Source organism: Gnatocerus cornutus, chromosome 6 (genome assembly GCF_029298725.1).
Source record: "Gnatocerus cornutus isolate USDA-ARS CGAHR chromosome 6, icGnaCorn1.1, whole genome shotgun sequence".
In the NCBI taxonomy this organism is placed as follows: Eukaryota; Metazoa; Arthropoda; class Insecta; order Coleoptera; family Tenebrionidae; genus Gnatocerus; species Gnatocerus cornutus.
In genome coordinates, this window is record NC_142238.1 from 8,468,728 (window position 1) to 8,484,028 (window position 15,301).

Genomic DNA, 15,301 nt, shown 5'->3' on the forward strand with positions numbered 1-15,301 from the left:
CCGATCGGCGACTCTGAAAGCTTATGAAGAAATGGCAATAAGCACACGGGAGTTCCTCCTTTTCATTTGGATTTCGTACAATAGGTTAAAGAGAGACGTCAATTCGACCACGTAATTGGAGCCACAGGAAAGAAACCGCTTGATGTCAGCCCAATTAACTTTTACCCTCAGCAGACAGACTTTAACGATTTATGACTTTTTATAGGGTGGTTTCGTACAATTACCCTCTTTAGGAAACGTTTATGTTTTTAATGATGTACCACACAACCGGAGTTATAATTTGACAAGACGAAATAAGAGTGACGACCATTTCGAAGATTTATTGGCATATTTTTCTTGTCAAAAGTTACCATTATTACATATTTTTATAGAGTTGTAAAAGAAGAAACCGGCTCGGACCGCCCTCATGTTGCACAAAATAAACGAAACTTACAGTGAGTTTTAATTTTATTGCTTCGTAATTTATAACGACTACCGCGGCTATAACAAAACGGGAATAACATTTCGTAATTAATCATCCAAATCTATTTTTTTATTAAAATAATTGCGCGTTCCCGTCTTTAATAACATTAAAATAAATTCTTCTCATCTTTTATTAAATCCTGCATGGGTATCAAATCCAAAAAATGCAAAATATCAAACAACTGAACTCAGCGCCAATTATGCAGGAAAGGGAGAATTTTTTGGATGCGGCATCAAAATCTCTGATAAAATTATGCTCCTCTCAGTCTGTGAAACTGTTAAAATTTTCCGAAAGCTTCCAAGATTTGGTACAAATCCTACACTTCACTCTTACTACAAAACAGCCGTAAATACTATTGTAATCCTTAACAAACAGCACGTAAATCATAAAAGATGCGCGTTCACATTCCGCGCCTCCCTCAGAAAATTTTTATTTACACCTCGTGCGTGACGTTGTAAATGAGATACACTTAAATTTTTATAGACCATTAAACTCCAACGTATTTAATAAACACTGCACCCAAATAATGGTCCACCACTTCAAGAAGTGTGTAAACGAGACTTTTAGCAAATAAAACACACTAAGTATGTAAATTTGTCAATTTCATCAAGAGTTTGCAAAGAAACAAAGCAGCGGCCTTGACCTGCTAAGAAGTGTGTGGTTTTGAGAGTTAAGTGTGCGGTTTTGGTTATTTTTGAGTTCGTAATAGAACGAAAAAATTGCACCGAACTCCTCAAAAAAAAGTTGGACACATGAATTGAAAAACAAGTAAAACAAAGAGTCATAAACAAGAAGAACAGCAGACATGTGATCCTAAATAAACATTTACAATTCTTATACATGCAATTACAGATCTGCTTAACAAACTGTAGCCGGTTAGTAAAATACATCAGCCAATATTTAAAAAACATTCTCTTGTGCTACATTGACTGCCAACAGCCAGAGACTAACAGACTTCCAAAGACCTTGCAATCGGCACTCAAAGTTTGTCTATAACAATCGATAATCTTTAATAGTCGTGCAGTTTTTTATTTGATGAAAACTATAATTAATAAATATGAGGTCAAGAAAGGACACGATCTTCCAGTGTGTACATAAAAGCAATAATAAATGTTTCATTGTCAGCAACTACTGATGACCACGTCGTTTCATTGTGTGCAATGATTTATGTTCACTATCACTATCTTCCTGACTTATTACCTGCCAACTTTTCATGAAGGTTTGTTTCAAACGATTATAATACATTATGTAAAGTCATCATTTACACGGAGGTAACAGAATTTGGATCTAATTCAGGTTCCTCTACTGTCAAGGATGAAAAATATCGCGCAGATTCACGTGTCCACTTGTTATCAACATAAAAATAGACGCTGTTGTACAATGCACCACTCAATTCAATTTTATTCATGTGATTAGATAAACCAGACAGAATGTCAGATTAAGTCAAACTTTCGTCTAAAGGAAAGGTACCAAAATTTCTTGACATTTCCAGTAAAATTAATACGTTTCTCTCTCAAAACCTGGAGCCATTTAGAAATGATTTAGTCTTCGAGTATCTCGCAGGAAGTGACCCCCCATCGCCTTTTTTTTTGTTTAAACTGTCTAAACCAACTCTCTAGTCCATTACATAATCTGTCGCACTTGTAAAGATATCATAAAATACCGAATATATCCAGGTCCGAAAATTCCGTGGCATCAAATTTAGAAAAACGACCTCTAATAGCAACTTTCACGTTGATTCTCGATTAATTTAATATTTTTATAGACGTCCTGAGACAATAAAAATCGGGATGAATTAAATTGATATATAACACCACACTCGAGCTGTTTTTTTTACTATAAAGATAATAAAAAGTCACAACGGCTTTATTACACATGCAACCCCCGAAGAAGCCGTGCAATAAAGTTTTTATGGAGCGACACTAATCCTTCTTGTTTGAATTTCGATGACCTCTTGAAATTTTCGTTCTAAATCATTTACGAGGGCTTGATATTTGAGAGTCTACCAACGGCGACGGGGTAATTAATTTGTACTTCGGTATTCTGTACGATATCCCCTGAGGTGCGCCTCACAAACACGGATTATTCCTGTTGTTAATTTGATAAAAATCTCACTTGTATGTATGTATGTACAAGCGGTCTGTAATTTATGATTTATCGTAATCCTCTGGTGTTTGAACCGGCATTTATTCTTCGTCGGAAGAAAAGAGGACTTAAGTGTAAGTTTGACAACGTAAGATATTAATAAGCATTGTTTTACTTTTCGATCGACTATCTTTAAAAAACGTATTTTCTTTAACTTAATTTATTTCGATTTCTGTCGAATAGAAGATCGTATATCGGTCTTGAATTAATAACATGGAGGCGTAATTTCATAAATAATTACAAGTTTCAGCTAGCAGCGATGAGTTTTTCATTTACACGGTGTACTGGACGAATAGAGTCAAATATGCGTCTAATGCAGAAGTTGTCGGTCTGTTAAAAATACACCTATATTTAATTATTTATATAGAGTGAGCCCAAATAAAATACTAAGCTTTTAACCACAGCAATAGTTAGCACTGCACATTATGAATCTGCAAAAAATTCATTTCTGTAGAAAACTTCAAACATTTTTTTCTGGTAGTCTTTAGCCGCAAAACTTGACCGCTATTTCAAACTCACTGTGAAGTATTACCCCCTTTCAACTTTCTGTTTCATTCTGGTTCTTACGATCAAATTCCATCATTCAGGACATCCGTGATGCTTTGGAGTACACTCTGCATATACATGTACAGGTGTCCCAGAACTCATGCCTAGCCGAAAACCGGGGATATCGGGAAAAGGTGTGAATGTGTAAATTGCTGAAAAAAAAGTTCCAGCTCCAACAGAAACTGAGAAAAGACATGACAAAGTTGACCAATCACAAGGCTGCGTGGAGATGGTCTGGAGGATACACTGGCGTGTTGCTAAGAAACCAGTTTAAATTTTCTCCTTTGAATTTTGTATGAATAATCTGGTCCACTATAAATTTCACTGACGTTAGAATGACAGGCTTCAATAAATCTAACTCATATTGAACTTAGTGTGCAGAAACGGCTCAACGTACTTTAGAAATTGACTAGAGGGTTGAAGACTACTGGTTGACGAGCGTTGAATGACAAGAGACACACCTGGAGGACAACTGACACAGTGAAAATCTAAGTGGAGTGTGAAACGGCGTTTCTTTTGGTTTCCTTTGCTTGCTGGTTTCCTAGATGGTGTTTGGAGGTAACAGATATCCTAAAACGGTTCAGGAGTACTCGGCGGCAGAATGCGTCTTATTTTAGAAGAGTGCTATCGAAATTAGTATTAGCAGCAAGAACGTACCGAGGACGTTTTCCAGGTCGTGATTATTATCCGGACAACAAAACGATTCTTAGAGGTCGATTTCAAGTGTGACTTGCGTTACTGCAAATCCCATTTGCAACATAGCAACGCCAATCACATTGCTCATACCTTGGCAACGGTTGCAAATTTGCGTTAACGCAGTGACTTGAAATCGACCCGTTTGTGTTGTTTCTCGGGCTGGACACACTGATCAGTTATTAACAGATCGGCGCGAAGTTGGTGGAGCACCAAGACAGGCCAGAACTGTCCGTTTTGGAAGCGGTTGGTGAACACTCCACGCAAAGTATCTGAACTGTGGCACGCCAGTTAGAAATCGGAAAATCTTCTGTACAAAAAATTCTCGCGACAGATCACCGGCACCCGTACCATGTCAAAGTTTGGTTAGAAGAGCTCATCTGTGTGTCCAAAATAATGGTGGTTTGTTCAAGCATTTGATTTAACCATTACATCATGTGCCTTGTTCTGTTTCTTGTTGTAATAAAAGGGTTCTTTTTAGAACCGTCATTGTGTGGTTTTTATCTGTCAAATTGACATTAGATGTCAGTTATAAAAATGTAGTGGACCAAATCAATTTTCCTTTTTAGGATTTAATTATGCAACCTAGCAATGTTAATATTATTTGTGCTTGAGCGTCTGGGATTGGTCAGTTTCGTTAAGCAATTTCTCAATTTTAATGCACATCAGGACAAAACAAATTGCATTTTTGGCGTCCTGATTGCTGTCGGCATCCGCCCTTTTTCGGCTAGGCGTGAGTTCTGGGACACCCTGTATAATAATAAAATAGAAGATATCAGTACCCAAGCAGCTTTACCACGCTTGAAAATGATTGCTCAATCGTCTGGAATTTGGGTTATACCGTTTTATTTCTTCATTGTTTGATACGATTCCGAAAAATCTTTTAAATAGAACCCAGTTTTTTCGAGTATTTCAACAAAGCAATTACGATTAATTGAATTGTGTCTTTAATCTCTTTACTTCAAATCAATATTGTTTTAAAAAATAGTGTCAATTATGATCTTAATCGCACTGAAGCAGAAAGCTGTCTCTGCACTCAAAACCATTTTTCTATTGACCTATGCACGCCACTGCTTTTGATTCAACACCACAACTAGTTTTAACAAACTCACGTTAATTAAATTGTCAACAAAATAAACCCAACGGACTCTTGAGGTAAAGTGGGAACACGTTAATCACATTTAATTACTTAAACAAAATAATAAAAAAATTCTAGGTAATTTTCACCCATCTGTAAAGGGCACAGTTGCACCGAAAGGCGATTTTTGCCTTCAGATTGAGGGTAGGTTTAATTCTTCACGGCTCCATTCAGGCGTGAAAACACCCGTTCGTTCAGAACTAAGAACAATACAAAAGAATTACCCTCTTCCCTTGGTTAATCTGTGTATCACGCATCTGCTGGGGATTTGAATACCGAAATAAATTTAATGGTTGACTCAGCACGTGCCCTGTGGTAATAGAAGAAATCGGAATTGTTTGGGTAAACAGCAAAACGATACCTTTGTGGAAAAATTCTTCAAATGGTGCGTGGTGAAGGCAGAAGCCACCAAAACTGACCAGGGGTGGTAACAAAGAGGTGTTTTGTGCTCAGCGGAGCAGATAATTTTTACACAGTGCGATAAATTTATTGCAGAAATGAACTTTCATTTAAATCACAAGCTTTTGTTACGAGAAGTTGTTTTCTAGACAGGAAGCTAAACATGAAAAATTCCGCTGCCTTATCGGATTTATCTTAAAAAAATTAAAGAGCTGTGATTTTGCGTTTATTGAATATAAACAAATACACTTTTGGCTTGTACTTTCAACGTCTTAGTGATATCGATTGATAAACGTGACATAAAAAATAACTAAAATTTTATCACTGCGGTTTGAGTGCTTTTGAACTTTAAAAATTCCGTCATTCTTTGAACGATTTATGTTACTTAAAGGATGGACCTACCTTATTTATTATTTGTTATTTGGTTGAAAAAATTGTTGGTAAGGATAAGAAGGTATAGGATATAAAGTCAAAAATTACTTTAAATTATGTATTTGTTGTAAATGCGTAGGTAGTAATTATGTATAAGTTTTGGAATGTAATCTTAAGGGCATTGTAGAGACATGGCACAGATCTTACAATATGAGGCTGACATAACTGCATAACAACGAATAACACACAATATATAAAAATTTTCTATATTATAATATATATAATATTATCAAAGCCTCATTCATTATTTGGTATTTTTTGCGAATTGATTTAGCCAACGGACCATTAGAACATGGATTGCGCTATTTTAGGCACCGGTTAAATGAGATAAAAAACATTAGTAAAATACTGGAAATGGTGCCTTCAAGAAATAAATTAATTTATAAAAGTTATATGAGTTAAATAAGACCCCACAGGGGTCAAATAAGGCTGTACACTCACATTCATAGTCCAAGACTCGATAAATAATTTACACAAACTATACAAAAACATTAAATTAATATACGAAGCAAAAAACAATAAAAAAATAAATACAATATACAACTTATCAATAATACCGGTTTTTACATAGTATGAATATGGGTGTACGATAAATTTGTACATGCCATACATTTATATTATACAAAGCGAACGTCCGTTGGTTCCTCTTAGGACATGGAACTGAAAGCTTTGTACAATCTCACACTCTCATAGATACTATAAAATACTGACACTTGAAAGTTTATATAGACGCAGTCATTTGTGTTTTCACCACTTATTTTTACACAGTTCTATTATTTCGGGAGATATACTGTGACCGTTTTGCCGTAACCTCCTCATCCGGTTGCAGAAATCAGGCATACCAGAATCGCACTCCACGTCTGATTTCAGAAAGTCTGGATTTGCACAATTCGTTAATTTTTTATATTTATCCGTATTTCTTAGATTGTCTTCAATATGTGCAAGATCTAAATTCATCAGTTCTTCCATCGGCCACTCGAGTTTTCCTTTTTTCATCTTTCTTTCTAAGCATTTTTCAACGAGTCTCGGTTTTGCCAAGGCCCCGCTTCTGAGAAAGCGAATTTCTACTTCCTTCTGTTTGTGGTCCATAGAAGTATACCTAACCATAACAGCCTTATTTCGTATCGACACCTTTTCTTCAAACGTGCAGTAGGTTAAATTTACCGGATTTTTCTGTAATCATGCGATTAGCTTCAACAGGAAACAGACACTGCTAAAACTTACCCTGGTAACGAGCTTTTTAAACGATTTATTCCAACATATAAATTTGCCGGAACGTATGTGATACAAAAGCATCTTGTGTTGCTCTATCGTCACTGTGTAAAGATAAACTAGAAAAAAATGGTTAGATTCGAATTTCTTTCTTTTTATTTCAACGTACATTTCTCTGAATCCAAACAAGAATCACAACCGTTTGCTACGATTCTTGATCCATTTACTCGGAGGAATCCTTTGGCGCCTTCGGAATGAATTTTCACCTTTTTGACAGGGTAGTTACATGGAGTGCCTTGGGATTTGAGGGGTAGGTTTAAAATCTGCAACAAAACAGTATTTGCATAAGATATGGTTAAAAATGGGGTTGGTTAGTCAATTTTCTCAAACTCAAAGTCAAAATTTTATTTCACCAAAAATGCCTAAAAGTGGCGATGGTTCTCAAAATGTTATGATGCTTGAAATCTTCATGCGGCTTTTTCGAGCAAACATTTTGAGAACCACTAAAAATAGTAAAGGGATTAACTGGCTGTCTTAGTATCTTGCAAGAGCTGTAAAATAACCAAATTTTGTTGTTTTCTTAGCCTATATTAATATAACAATAATTTTCTACAAGATTACAAAAGAAATTAGTTTCACGTCAACACCTAAACCATTCAACAATTATTAGTTTCATCTGAGACGTAATTTCCATTTTATGATCAATTGTTAAACATTATGACGTACAAACCAAATTCTTGCCTTAAAGCGCAAAATCAAAATTCAATTATTAGTTACGCACATTCGTTGTTTGCATAATCATAAATTTAGGAATGTGTAACATTTAAATGGTTTAAAAAAAGCTTTTTTTCAGATCCTGGAGCAATTGACGTAACATGGAAATGTGAGTATCAGTTTTAAAATTCGTATTAATTCGTATTTTGAAGAGTTATTGCAAGTGTGCACTCACCATTATACAAAAAAGGTAAACTATGGCTAGAAGTTGATACGGTTGATGGTGTTTCCTGAAAAAGAAAAGCCCAATTAGAACAAGACACCGGAGCATTTTCTTGTGTAAAATCTCAAAACAAATAAGATTTGTGACAACATTTCCAGTACCTACAGACGCAATGCAATAATTGTGATGTAATAGTACAGAGCTAAAACAATACAATTAGAATTTAATAGCAAATAAAAAAAAGAATTTGAACAATGCAAAAGTAAATGAAAACGTCGTCATCAAATCCATTCAACTAAATATTATTGTTTCGGTTAGTTACACTTATTTAATATCGCTTTTTGGTCATTGTTTTGTAAATACAGATTTATTACCGAATTTTTAGTTCCATAACCGGCCGGAGCACGTGCCACCACCAGCGATGAAATGACAAAACCTTACTAGTTTATTCATACTTGAATTATGAAGTGGGACAATGTGGTATTTAGCACCATATATGAAGACGCCAACATTATTTCGTTACACAGACTATAAAAAAGTGCGACTGGCGTCCCGACATTTAGCGCCGGATTTCGTATTAGATCGAAGTGGAGAGTAATTGCACACTTGTTACAAGTATAAGAGATTCCGACCTCAGGAGTCGTCTAGTCTAGGTACAAAAAATGTAGCGAGCGATTCAAACAGAACTGTATTCTGGTACATCGCGATTCGGATTTAAAAAAAGTCAAACTAAAACTAGACCGGCGAAAGTAATTAAGATAATTAAGATACCGGAATTTCCCCCAAACCCTACCTTTTGATTATTCAACGTTAGTCACCTCCATCATAAAATAACAAAATCTGCATCATCGCTCATTGGTTTTCCACAACGGCCATCATCAAGCTAATCATGTCGGGATCGCAAATATTACACATGTTCGTGCACACGTGACGACAGCCATCACTTCCAGTTTATCCACTTGTTTATGTATCAGAGATGAAAATTTGCATAGGCGCCACTAAATGAAAAATCTGCTCTCATATGGATACTTGTCTATGGTTGTCAATCACGGAATAGCCGCGATAATGTGGCGCCCCCGCCACTACGTGGTCTGGACGGGTTAATAGCTTGTTCACGTTATCAATCATTCGCGGCCTCAGACGCAATGACAGCCTTAAAAGAACTCTTCCTGTTTGACCGACCAAGTGACAACACTGTCAACATGAAGTCACTTTCCTTTTTTTCCGAAGAGGAATGTGAGGGGGTCCAGGGTCGAATTCAGAGATGTGGCTGATATGACGACATGGGTTCGTCCAGGAAGAAGGAAGAAACGGTCTCAATGATACGCGTGCATGCACTTCCTGAGCTCCGGGCGCTCAAAAATTTTCAAAATTTTGAAGCTTTTCGAATCTGAGAAACTAGAAGAACGGAACTAAAACACTTTCATATAAATCTCAAGCCCCAATATTTAATTTATTGTTATTCTGAATTAAGAAATTGATGTTTCCTGATAACTTGTTAAGTTGAGGAACTGTGAATACGATTAGCTTAAGTACAATTTCTATTTTTCCTAAAAGCTCCCTAAAGGCCTTCACTTTCTCGCATCTTTTAAAGACGTGTGTATTTTGCACGATGCCAAATTGGCTTTCTACACACGAGAGCTGCAATCTGTGCATCCACTAATTACCAATAGGTAAAAGTATTTACAAATCTCTTTGAAAACACAGACGTCCAACAGAAGATGGTATTATGTAAACACAGCCGCAGTGCAAATATTCACTTTCCTGTTTTCGTTTCAAACAATTCTGATCTTGGTTTTAGTACCTAGATCAAATATGATAACAGTGTGATGCATAAAAGCTCTCTCAAGCGTTCGAAAGAATTTTAAAAAACGAGGTTAAGTAAACAGGTACCTGAGTAATAAATCCGTCTTAAAGATTTCAGTAGCGGCGCCGAGGTGCATGTGCGTGTTACATAATTTTCATGTAGGTTTTATCGCGTGTAAACCTCGTCGAAAAAAGCGAAGATGATTATGAAGCCCTCGAGTCATCGAGGATAATTTTATTAAGTGGTGGTATATGAATGATTCTTCGACTAACTAAATATCACATGCTGAGTTCACCTTCTCGATTTTCAACACATTTACTGCATGAATTACGGCATCATTTTTTCTAAAATCTCGGATTTGCATATTATTAAGTAATACTCCAACTGAGACACGCAAGACGCCATAGCGCAGCCTATAATGTCTAAATTTGATGTTATTAATTAGTCGATGTTATCAGCAATTACATGAATATTCAAACCGACATCTCGCGTTGAGCTTTTCTCTTTTCAAGCGCGCTCTCCAAATTATTGATAACTTTATTCTTAGTGCGAGATGAGAGTTGTTATTTAAAAGCGATTAAAGGTGAAATTGCGACACGTTTTGTTAAATTGCACATGTGAAATTACCAGTTATGTTGGGTCGAGCCACCACACACGACGATTTTTATGGGAATCGTGGTAGTGTTAACTAGTTTTTAATGTTTTTCAGCGTTTAATGAAGTTGTGCTTTGCGAGAGATAGCCATTGCATGGATTGAACGGTCAAAACGTTAACGATCTTCCTGGCAGGTGCTAATTACTACCATTTTCGTTTAATATGTACAGTTTGCATCATTGACTCTAAAACAATTAACTTTACTTAGCAGATACAGTTTAAATGAGTAATCAGTGGCTCGTGATCACTGACCCAAGAACACACACTAATTATTCTTTTTTACTCTCAGAATCGTATAAATATAAACAGCTCGAATTGCAAGTAATACAGTAATATTAGATTTCCCCGGAAAACATTATTTTGCTGGAGGATTTTATTTCAACAGGCGACCGCAATTAATCCCATGGAAATTGAATATTTAATTGAAGGAAATAAAAACTGATTTAGCATCTTACTAACACCATTAATTAATGAGTCAGACGCACACCGAGCTTTCAAAAGATGAAATCCATCCACTGCTAATTTCTACTGCTTTTTAACAAGTCACGAAACAATCGTAATTTTTTCTATTGCATACATACTTGGAATTGTTAATAAAAGACCGGTCAAAGTGTACATACGTTACGAGTTTTAAAGATTCAAAGTACGTACTACCATAAAATAACTGTAAATTTATTACAGTTATAATTTAAAGATTGTGTAAAATTTTTGATACCTTCTAATTAAATTAGGCAGTGTTAGGTTTCTACCTCTTCTACTTTATAAATTAATTAACACCAAAAACCGCGCCGCCCAATCTTTGTTTTCACAGCAAGCGTGTTTGATATATTGTGCTATTCTAATTTCAACAGTTTAAATTTAAATAATTTTGCAGTTTATCTTGTCATGTAGTGTTGACATAAAATGTAGCGGTGAACTGGTATAAATTGCTGTAGGAGCTTCGGAAATGTAGGAGTTGTTCGAAAAGTAGTAGTTCCGCCTCCAGCAGACTTTAAGCTACTGTTCCGAGCTTTTAATTTAGCGGCGGAGCAATGATGCGAAATGCATGTTCGAGAAGATGACAGTCTTCGAAATAAAATTTATTGAGAGAAAAGTGGTCCGGCTTCTTGAAGCGACTTCTATTTACAACCGTTTGTAGCTGAAGAGGTATTAACAGTAACATGTTGGAGATAAAAGGAATCTGATACGGTTAAAGTGCTTGTCCAATTAACGTATTTTGGATTCACAATTTGGTAAAAATGAAGAAGGGTGTTGTCACATTGAAGGCAAAGTGAAACTTTCTAGTTCTCCTTATAGGGATATAATATGAAGTCCTTTATCCACGCATTACCATTACTCCTGCGTGAGAACATGTGCTAGCTATTCGATATTATCGACAACATCTAAGAAATCCACGTCTAATTGCGGTAAGCGACACGTGTAATAAGACTTGGTTGAGAAATCGTTCTTATCACGTTCGTGGAGTTATTTACCCTCTATTTTTCAGAAAGAAAATTGTGCAATATTGGAAATATTTGCCGAGCAAACAAGCGTTTTCTGCCTGACATTCGAAGATATCGCAACAATCCTCTTATATGGTCAATGGATGATAATAGGGCGCTTTGAAAGACCATTTGCGGTGTTAAAAGGATTAGTGGACGTTTTGCTAGCGTCAGCTGCCCCACTGAATAGATCCACAGCCGGCGTTCAGAGATGACCACCCAATCTGATGGCTCAACAGATTGACCATTGACGGCTGGACCTTCTGCATTTCGCTATTCTACCGTATTATTAGTCCAGTTTGCGGCTATTCATTATATAATTTATGGCTTTTCAGATAAGTGAGATTATTACAGTGACTGTTTCCAAAATTTTTGAAACACCTACTTGCATTTCTCACTACTCAAAGCTAATAAACCACAAGCTCAAAGACCATAACTCAAAATTTATCGCCAGAGAAATTAAATATTTGATTATCTTACAAGTTAAGTGTAATTGTACAGGCACTAAGAAGAAGGATAATAGCCATCTTAATTGCTAGCCAATGTCCGTTAAGATGACGCACGTATGCGTTAGAGCGAATTATAGATAATTGTTTCTAATTGCTTTTGTAGTTCTTCGGTAATAATCATCTAACAAATATGACAAGAAACGGCGAAGCTTTATACGTTCTTGTCGCTGAAGTGTATAGAGAATGAGGTACGAGGTAATTATTTTAACAAATTGCCAATTTTTGGTTTAAACTGTTGCATTCCTTAGGAACTGTTTGTTCAGATGTCAACTTTTCTTAACTTCCAGTAGCAAAATTAATTGCGTGAAAATCTGACTGCTGTAAAAGCTCCTTGTAAAGTTTAAAACTTAAATCTAATGTAGTTCTCCTTCAGACAAGTCGTTGCTACTGAAGAATTTCATTCGCCTAACCATATAAATAATTCTGCTTGAAACTGCTTTGCATAGATAAGAGATATAGATCACATCAGCCGTGAGCATTGCAATGCAGATAAGAATAAATAATAGCTTAAAGCTCGCCTCCAATTTGCCTGGTGTGTAGGCCGAGAGAACTAAATCTCGTCCTGCAACTCGCAAAATCAAACTAAAATAAATCATCAAAACAATAAAGAATAAGGTGTATATTGTGTGAGTTTTTGCGACTAAAGGCGCCGTGCCTAAAAGATTCGTCCCACTTAATAGTTGTGAATAGGACATGATTTTTTTTCTCGCCAACCTCAGACCGCGTCTGGCGCCACTTGTGTGTCAAAATTCTCAGAATCCACAGGATCTCTCCAAAATCGTACGTAAAGGAACATATGGCGTGAATCATCGTCGTATTAATTTACACGCGTTGTAATTACGGCTTTAATGTCATTTTTCGTTTGGTGTTAAGTGAGAAGAGAGGCTCGTCTCAATTATACGCTTTTTACAGCTTTTTGGAGCTGTCAAGCGCTCATTAGGAGGATTTACGGGACTAATCGCGTGTTTGAAATATTACGGAATTAAAACAGTGTCATGTTATAAATATGTATGCGGCAGTGATTTCCTTCGATGAATGCACCTGAGCGAATTATTTCAGCCGGTTCACATTAATTCACGTAATTTGAACGATCATTTTTCTTGTAAATTACTGACGGATTTTAACATGTAAGTGGGACATGGCTAAACGATTTAGAAGTACAAAAACAAAATTGATAAGATCTGAAGACCAATTCACATCAAATGCAAAAACATTTTGCATAATTTGTTTAACAGGAAAATGTTACATTGTCAAGAGTCAACGAACGATAATCATTTTCAACAGTTTAATTACCTTTAGTGGCAGTGAACGATAAAATCATCATTTTTTATATTGGATTTTCCGGAATTTCTTTTTAGGTCGAATTCTACAAATTCTGTTGTAATAAATAAACCACTTTCTTTAGTTTGTGATGATGATTGAACTTTTATTATTGAAAGCACTCAAATTTATTTACATATTCGTATTCAAAAGATACAAGGTTGTGATACAAATACTTTTCAAACCGCAACATTTCCATAAGAGGGCCCAATTTTGGTAAATAAATGCGTCACAAAGGTTCTTGGAATTGAGTTGTATGAGGAAATCGAAAGCACCTCAAAACATCTAAAAAACGCCAAATTTTAAACAATGTCCAATTGAGGTCCTTTGAACGATTTTTCTGTTGTCCTTATTCTTAAAATTTTTCACTTCAAGAGAATTCAAATTCACCGATAAATATTTCAAATCCTTCAGCTCCTGCAGATCCTTCTTTGAATCACAGATTCATAAAATCCGTTTGATCCTTCAAGTGTATTTGAAGCATTGAGACTATTTTCATTTAATAACTTTATTATTATTCATTATTTAATTTTAATTGAATTAAAGGAGACAAAAAATCAGTTCCCTGAATAGAAAACAGTTTTGAAGCAAATAGTACCAGTTTTTCTCAATTGCATGCAAAAGCAAGAAGATATATTAGTCATAAATAAAAAGTCGCATTCGAAAGTTGAAAGATAATTTCATTATGATAATGACCAACTAAAAACATTAGCAATAAATTATTTGAAAACTATCTTACTAATTTATTTTAAGGCTTCCTAACATAATAAAAATCCCAGTTGAGACGGCGTCATTTAAGCGTTAATTAAACCGTTAATTTTTTACACAAATACAATGTTTCAGTATTCATATTTATGTAGACATAAAACTACATTCATAAACATTTAACGAAGGTTCACTGTAAATTTGCATAGAGAAGCAGATATCAAATTAATACCTTCCTGAATATAACGTTTTCATGGAAACATTATTAGCGTTTATATCAACTTTAATGATTTGATAATAGAGTTTAAAATATGGCCAAAATACAATGTAATTCTTCCGAAATTGTGACAAAATTATTAATAGTTGGCATTATAAATAGTTTATAAAATAAATTTAATTAAGCCATCCAGAATTAATTGCTGAAAAGAACTAGTTTCGTCGACTTTCCATATCATAAAAAATTAAATTTATTTTATAAGTTCTTGTAAATAGAAATCCCCGATTTGGTAATAAGACTAGCTCAATTTAAATTGCAATAGAAAATGATCTCTCAATAAACCTTCACCTACTAAAATAATTTTCACGTAATTAGAAATTCCGCGATTTATTTAAAAATTAATAATTTAAACTCAAGTAGCATAAATAGTGATCATAATTTAATTTCACATATTTATTCCACTGCACAACTTTATGATTTGTCTACATCTTATTACAAAATGAGATAAGCTCGATAAAACACACCTAAATCCACATCAGTTAAAAATTCTTTGATAAAAGTGTGCCCTACATTTCAATGTCGCAAAATTCGTGGATCTTGCAGTCGCCGACTTTTCGGTGTTTAATTACAGGATAATTAAATC

At 35.2% G+C, this 15,301-nt stretch overlaps 1 protein-coding gene and 1 long non-coding RNA gene across 3 annotated transcripts in view; one reads left to right on the plus strand and one right to left on the minus strand.

The window, feature by feature from the left end:
• Positions 1-15,301, plus strand: part of LOC148172635 (uncharacterized) — a 58,484-nt gene that overhangs the window by 13,254 nt on the left and 29,929 nt on the right. The window contains exon 2 of the long non-coding RNA XR_015770289.1: positions 7,882-7,911. This is a non-coding gene — a long non-coding RNA (uncharacterized LOC148172635). The remainder of the gene's footprint in view (positions 1-7,881; positions 7,912-15,301) is intronic.
• Positions 5,861-15,301, minus strand: part of LOC148172637 (uncharacterized) — a 36,247-nt gene continuing 26,806 nt past the window's right edge. For both annotated transcript variants that reach the window (XM_088039689.1, XM_088039688.1), the window contains exons 2-5: positions 7,978-8,032; positions 7,198-7,351; positions 7,041-7,147; positions 5,861-6,989 (exon numbers count right to left, since the gene is read on the minus strand). In XM_088039689.1, the coding sequence (XP_087895815.1) occupies positions 6,564-6,989; positions 7,041-7,147; positions 7,198-7,351; positions 7,978-8,032 (742 nt within the window). In that variant the 3' untranslated portion in view covers positions 5,861-6,563. The remainder of the gene's footprint in view (positions 6,990-7,040; positions 7,148-7,197; positions 7,352-7,977; positions 8,033-15,301) is intronic.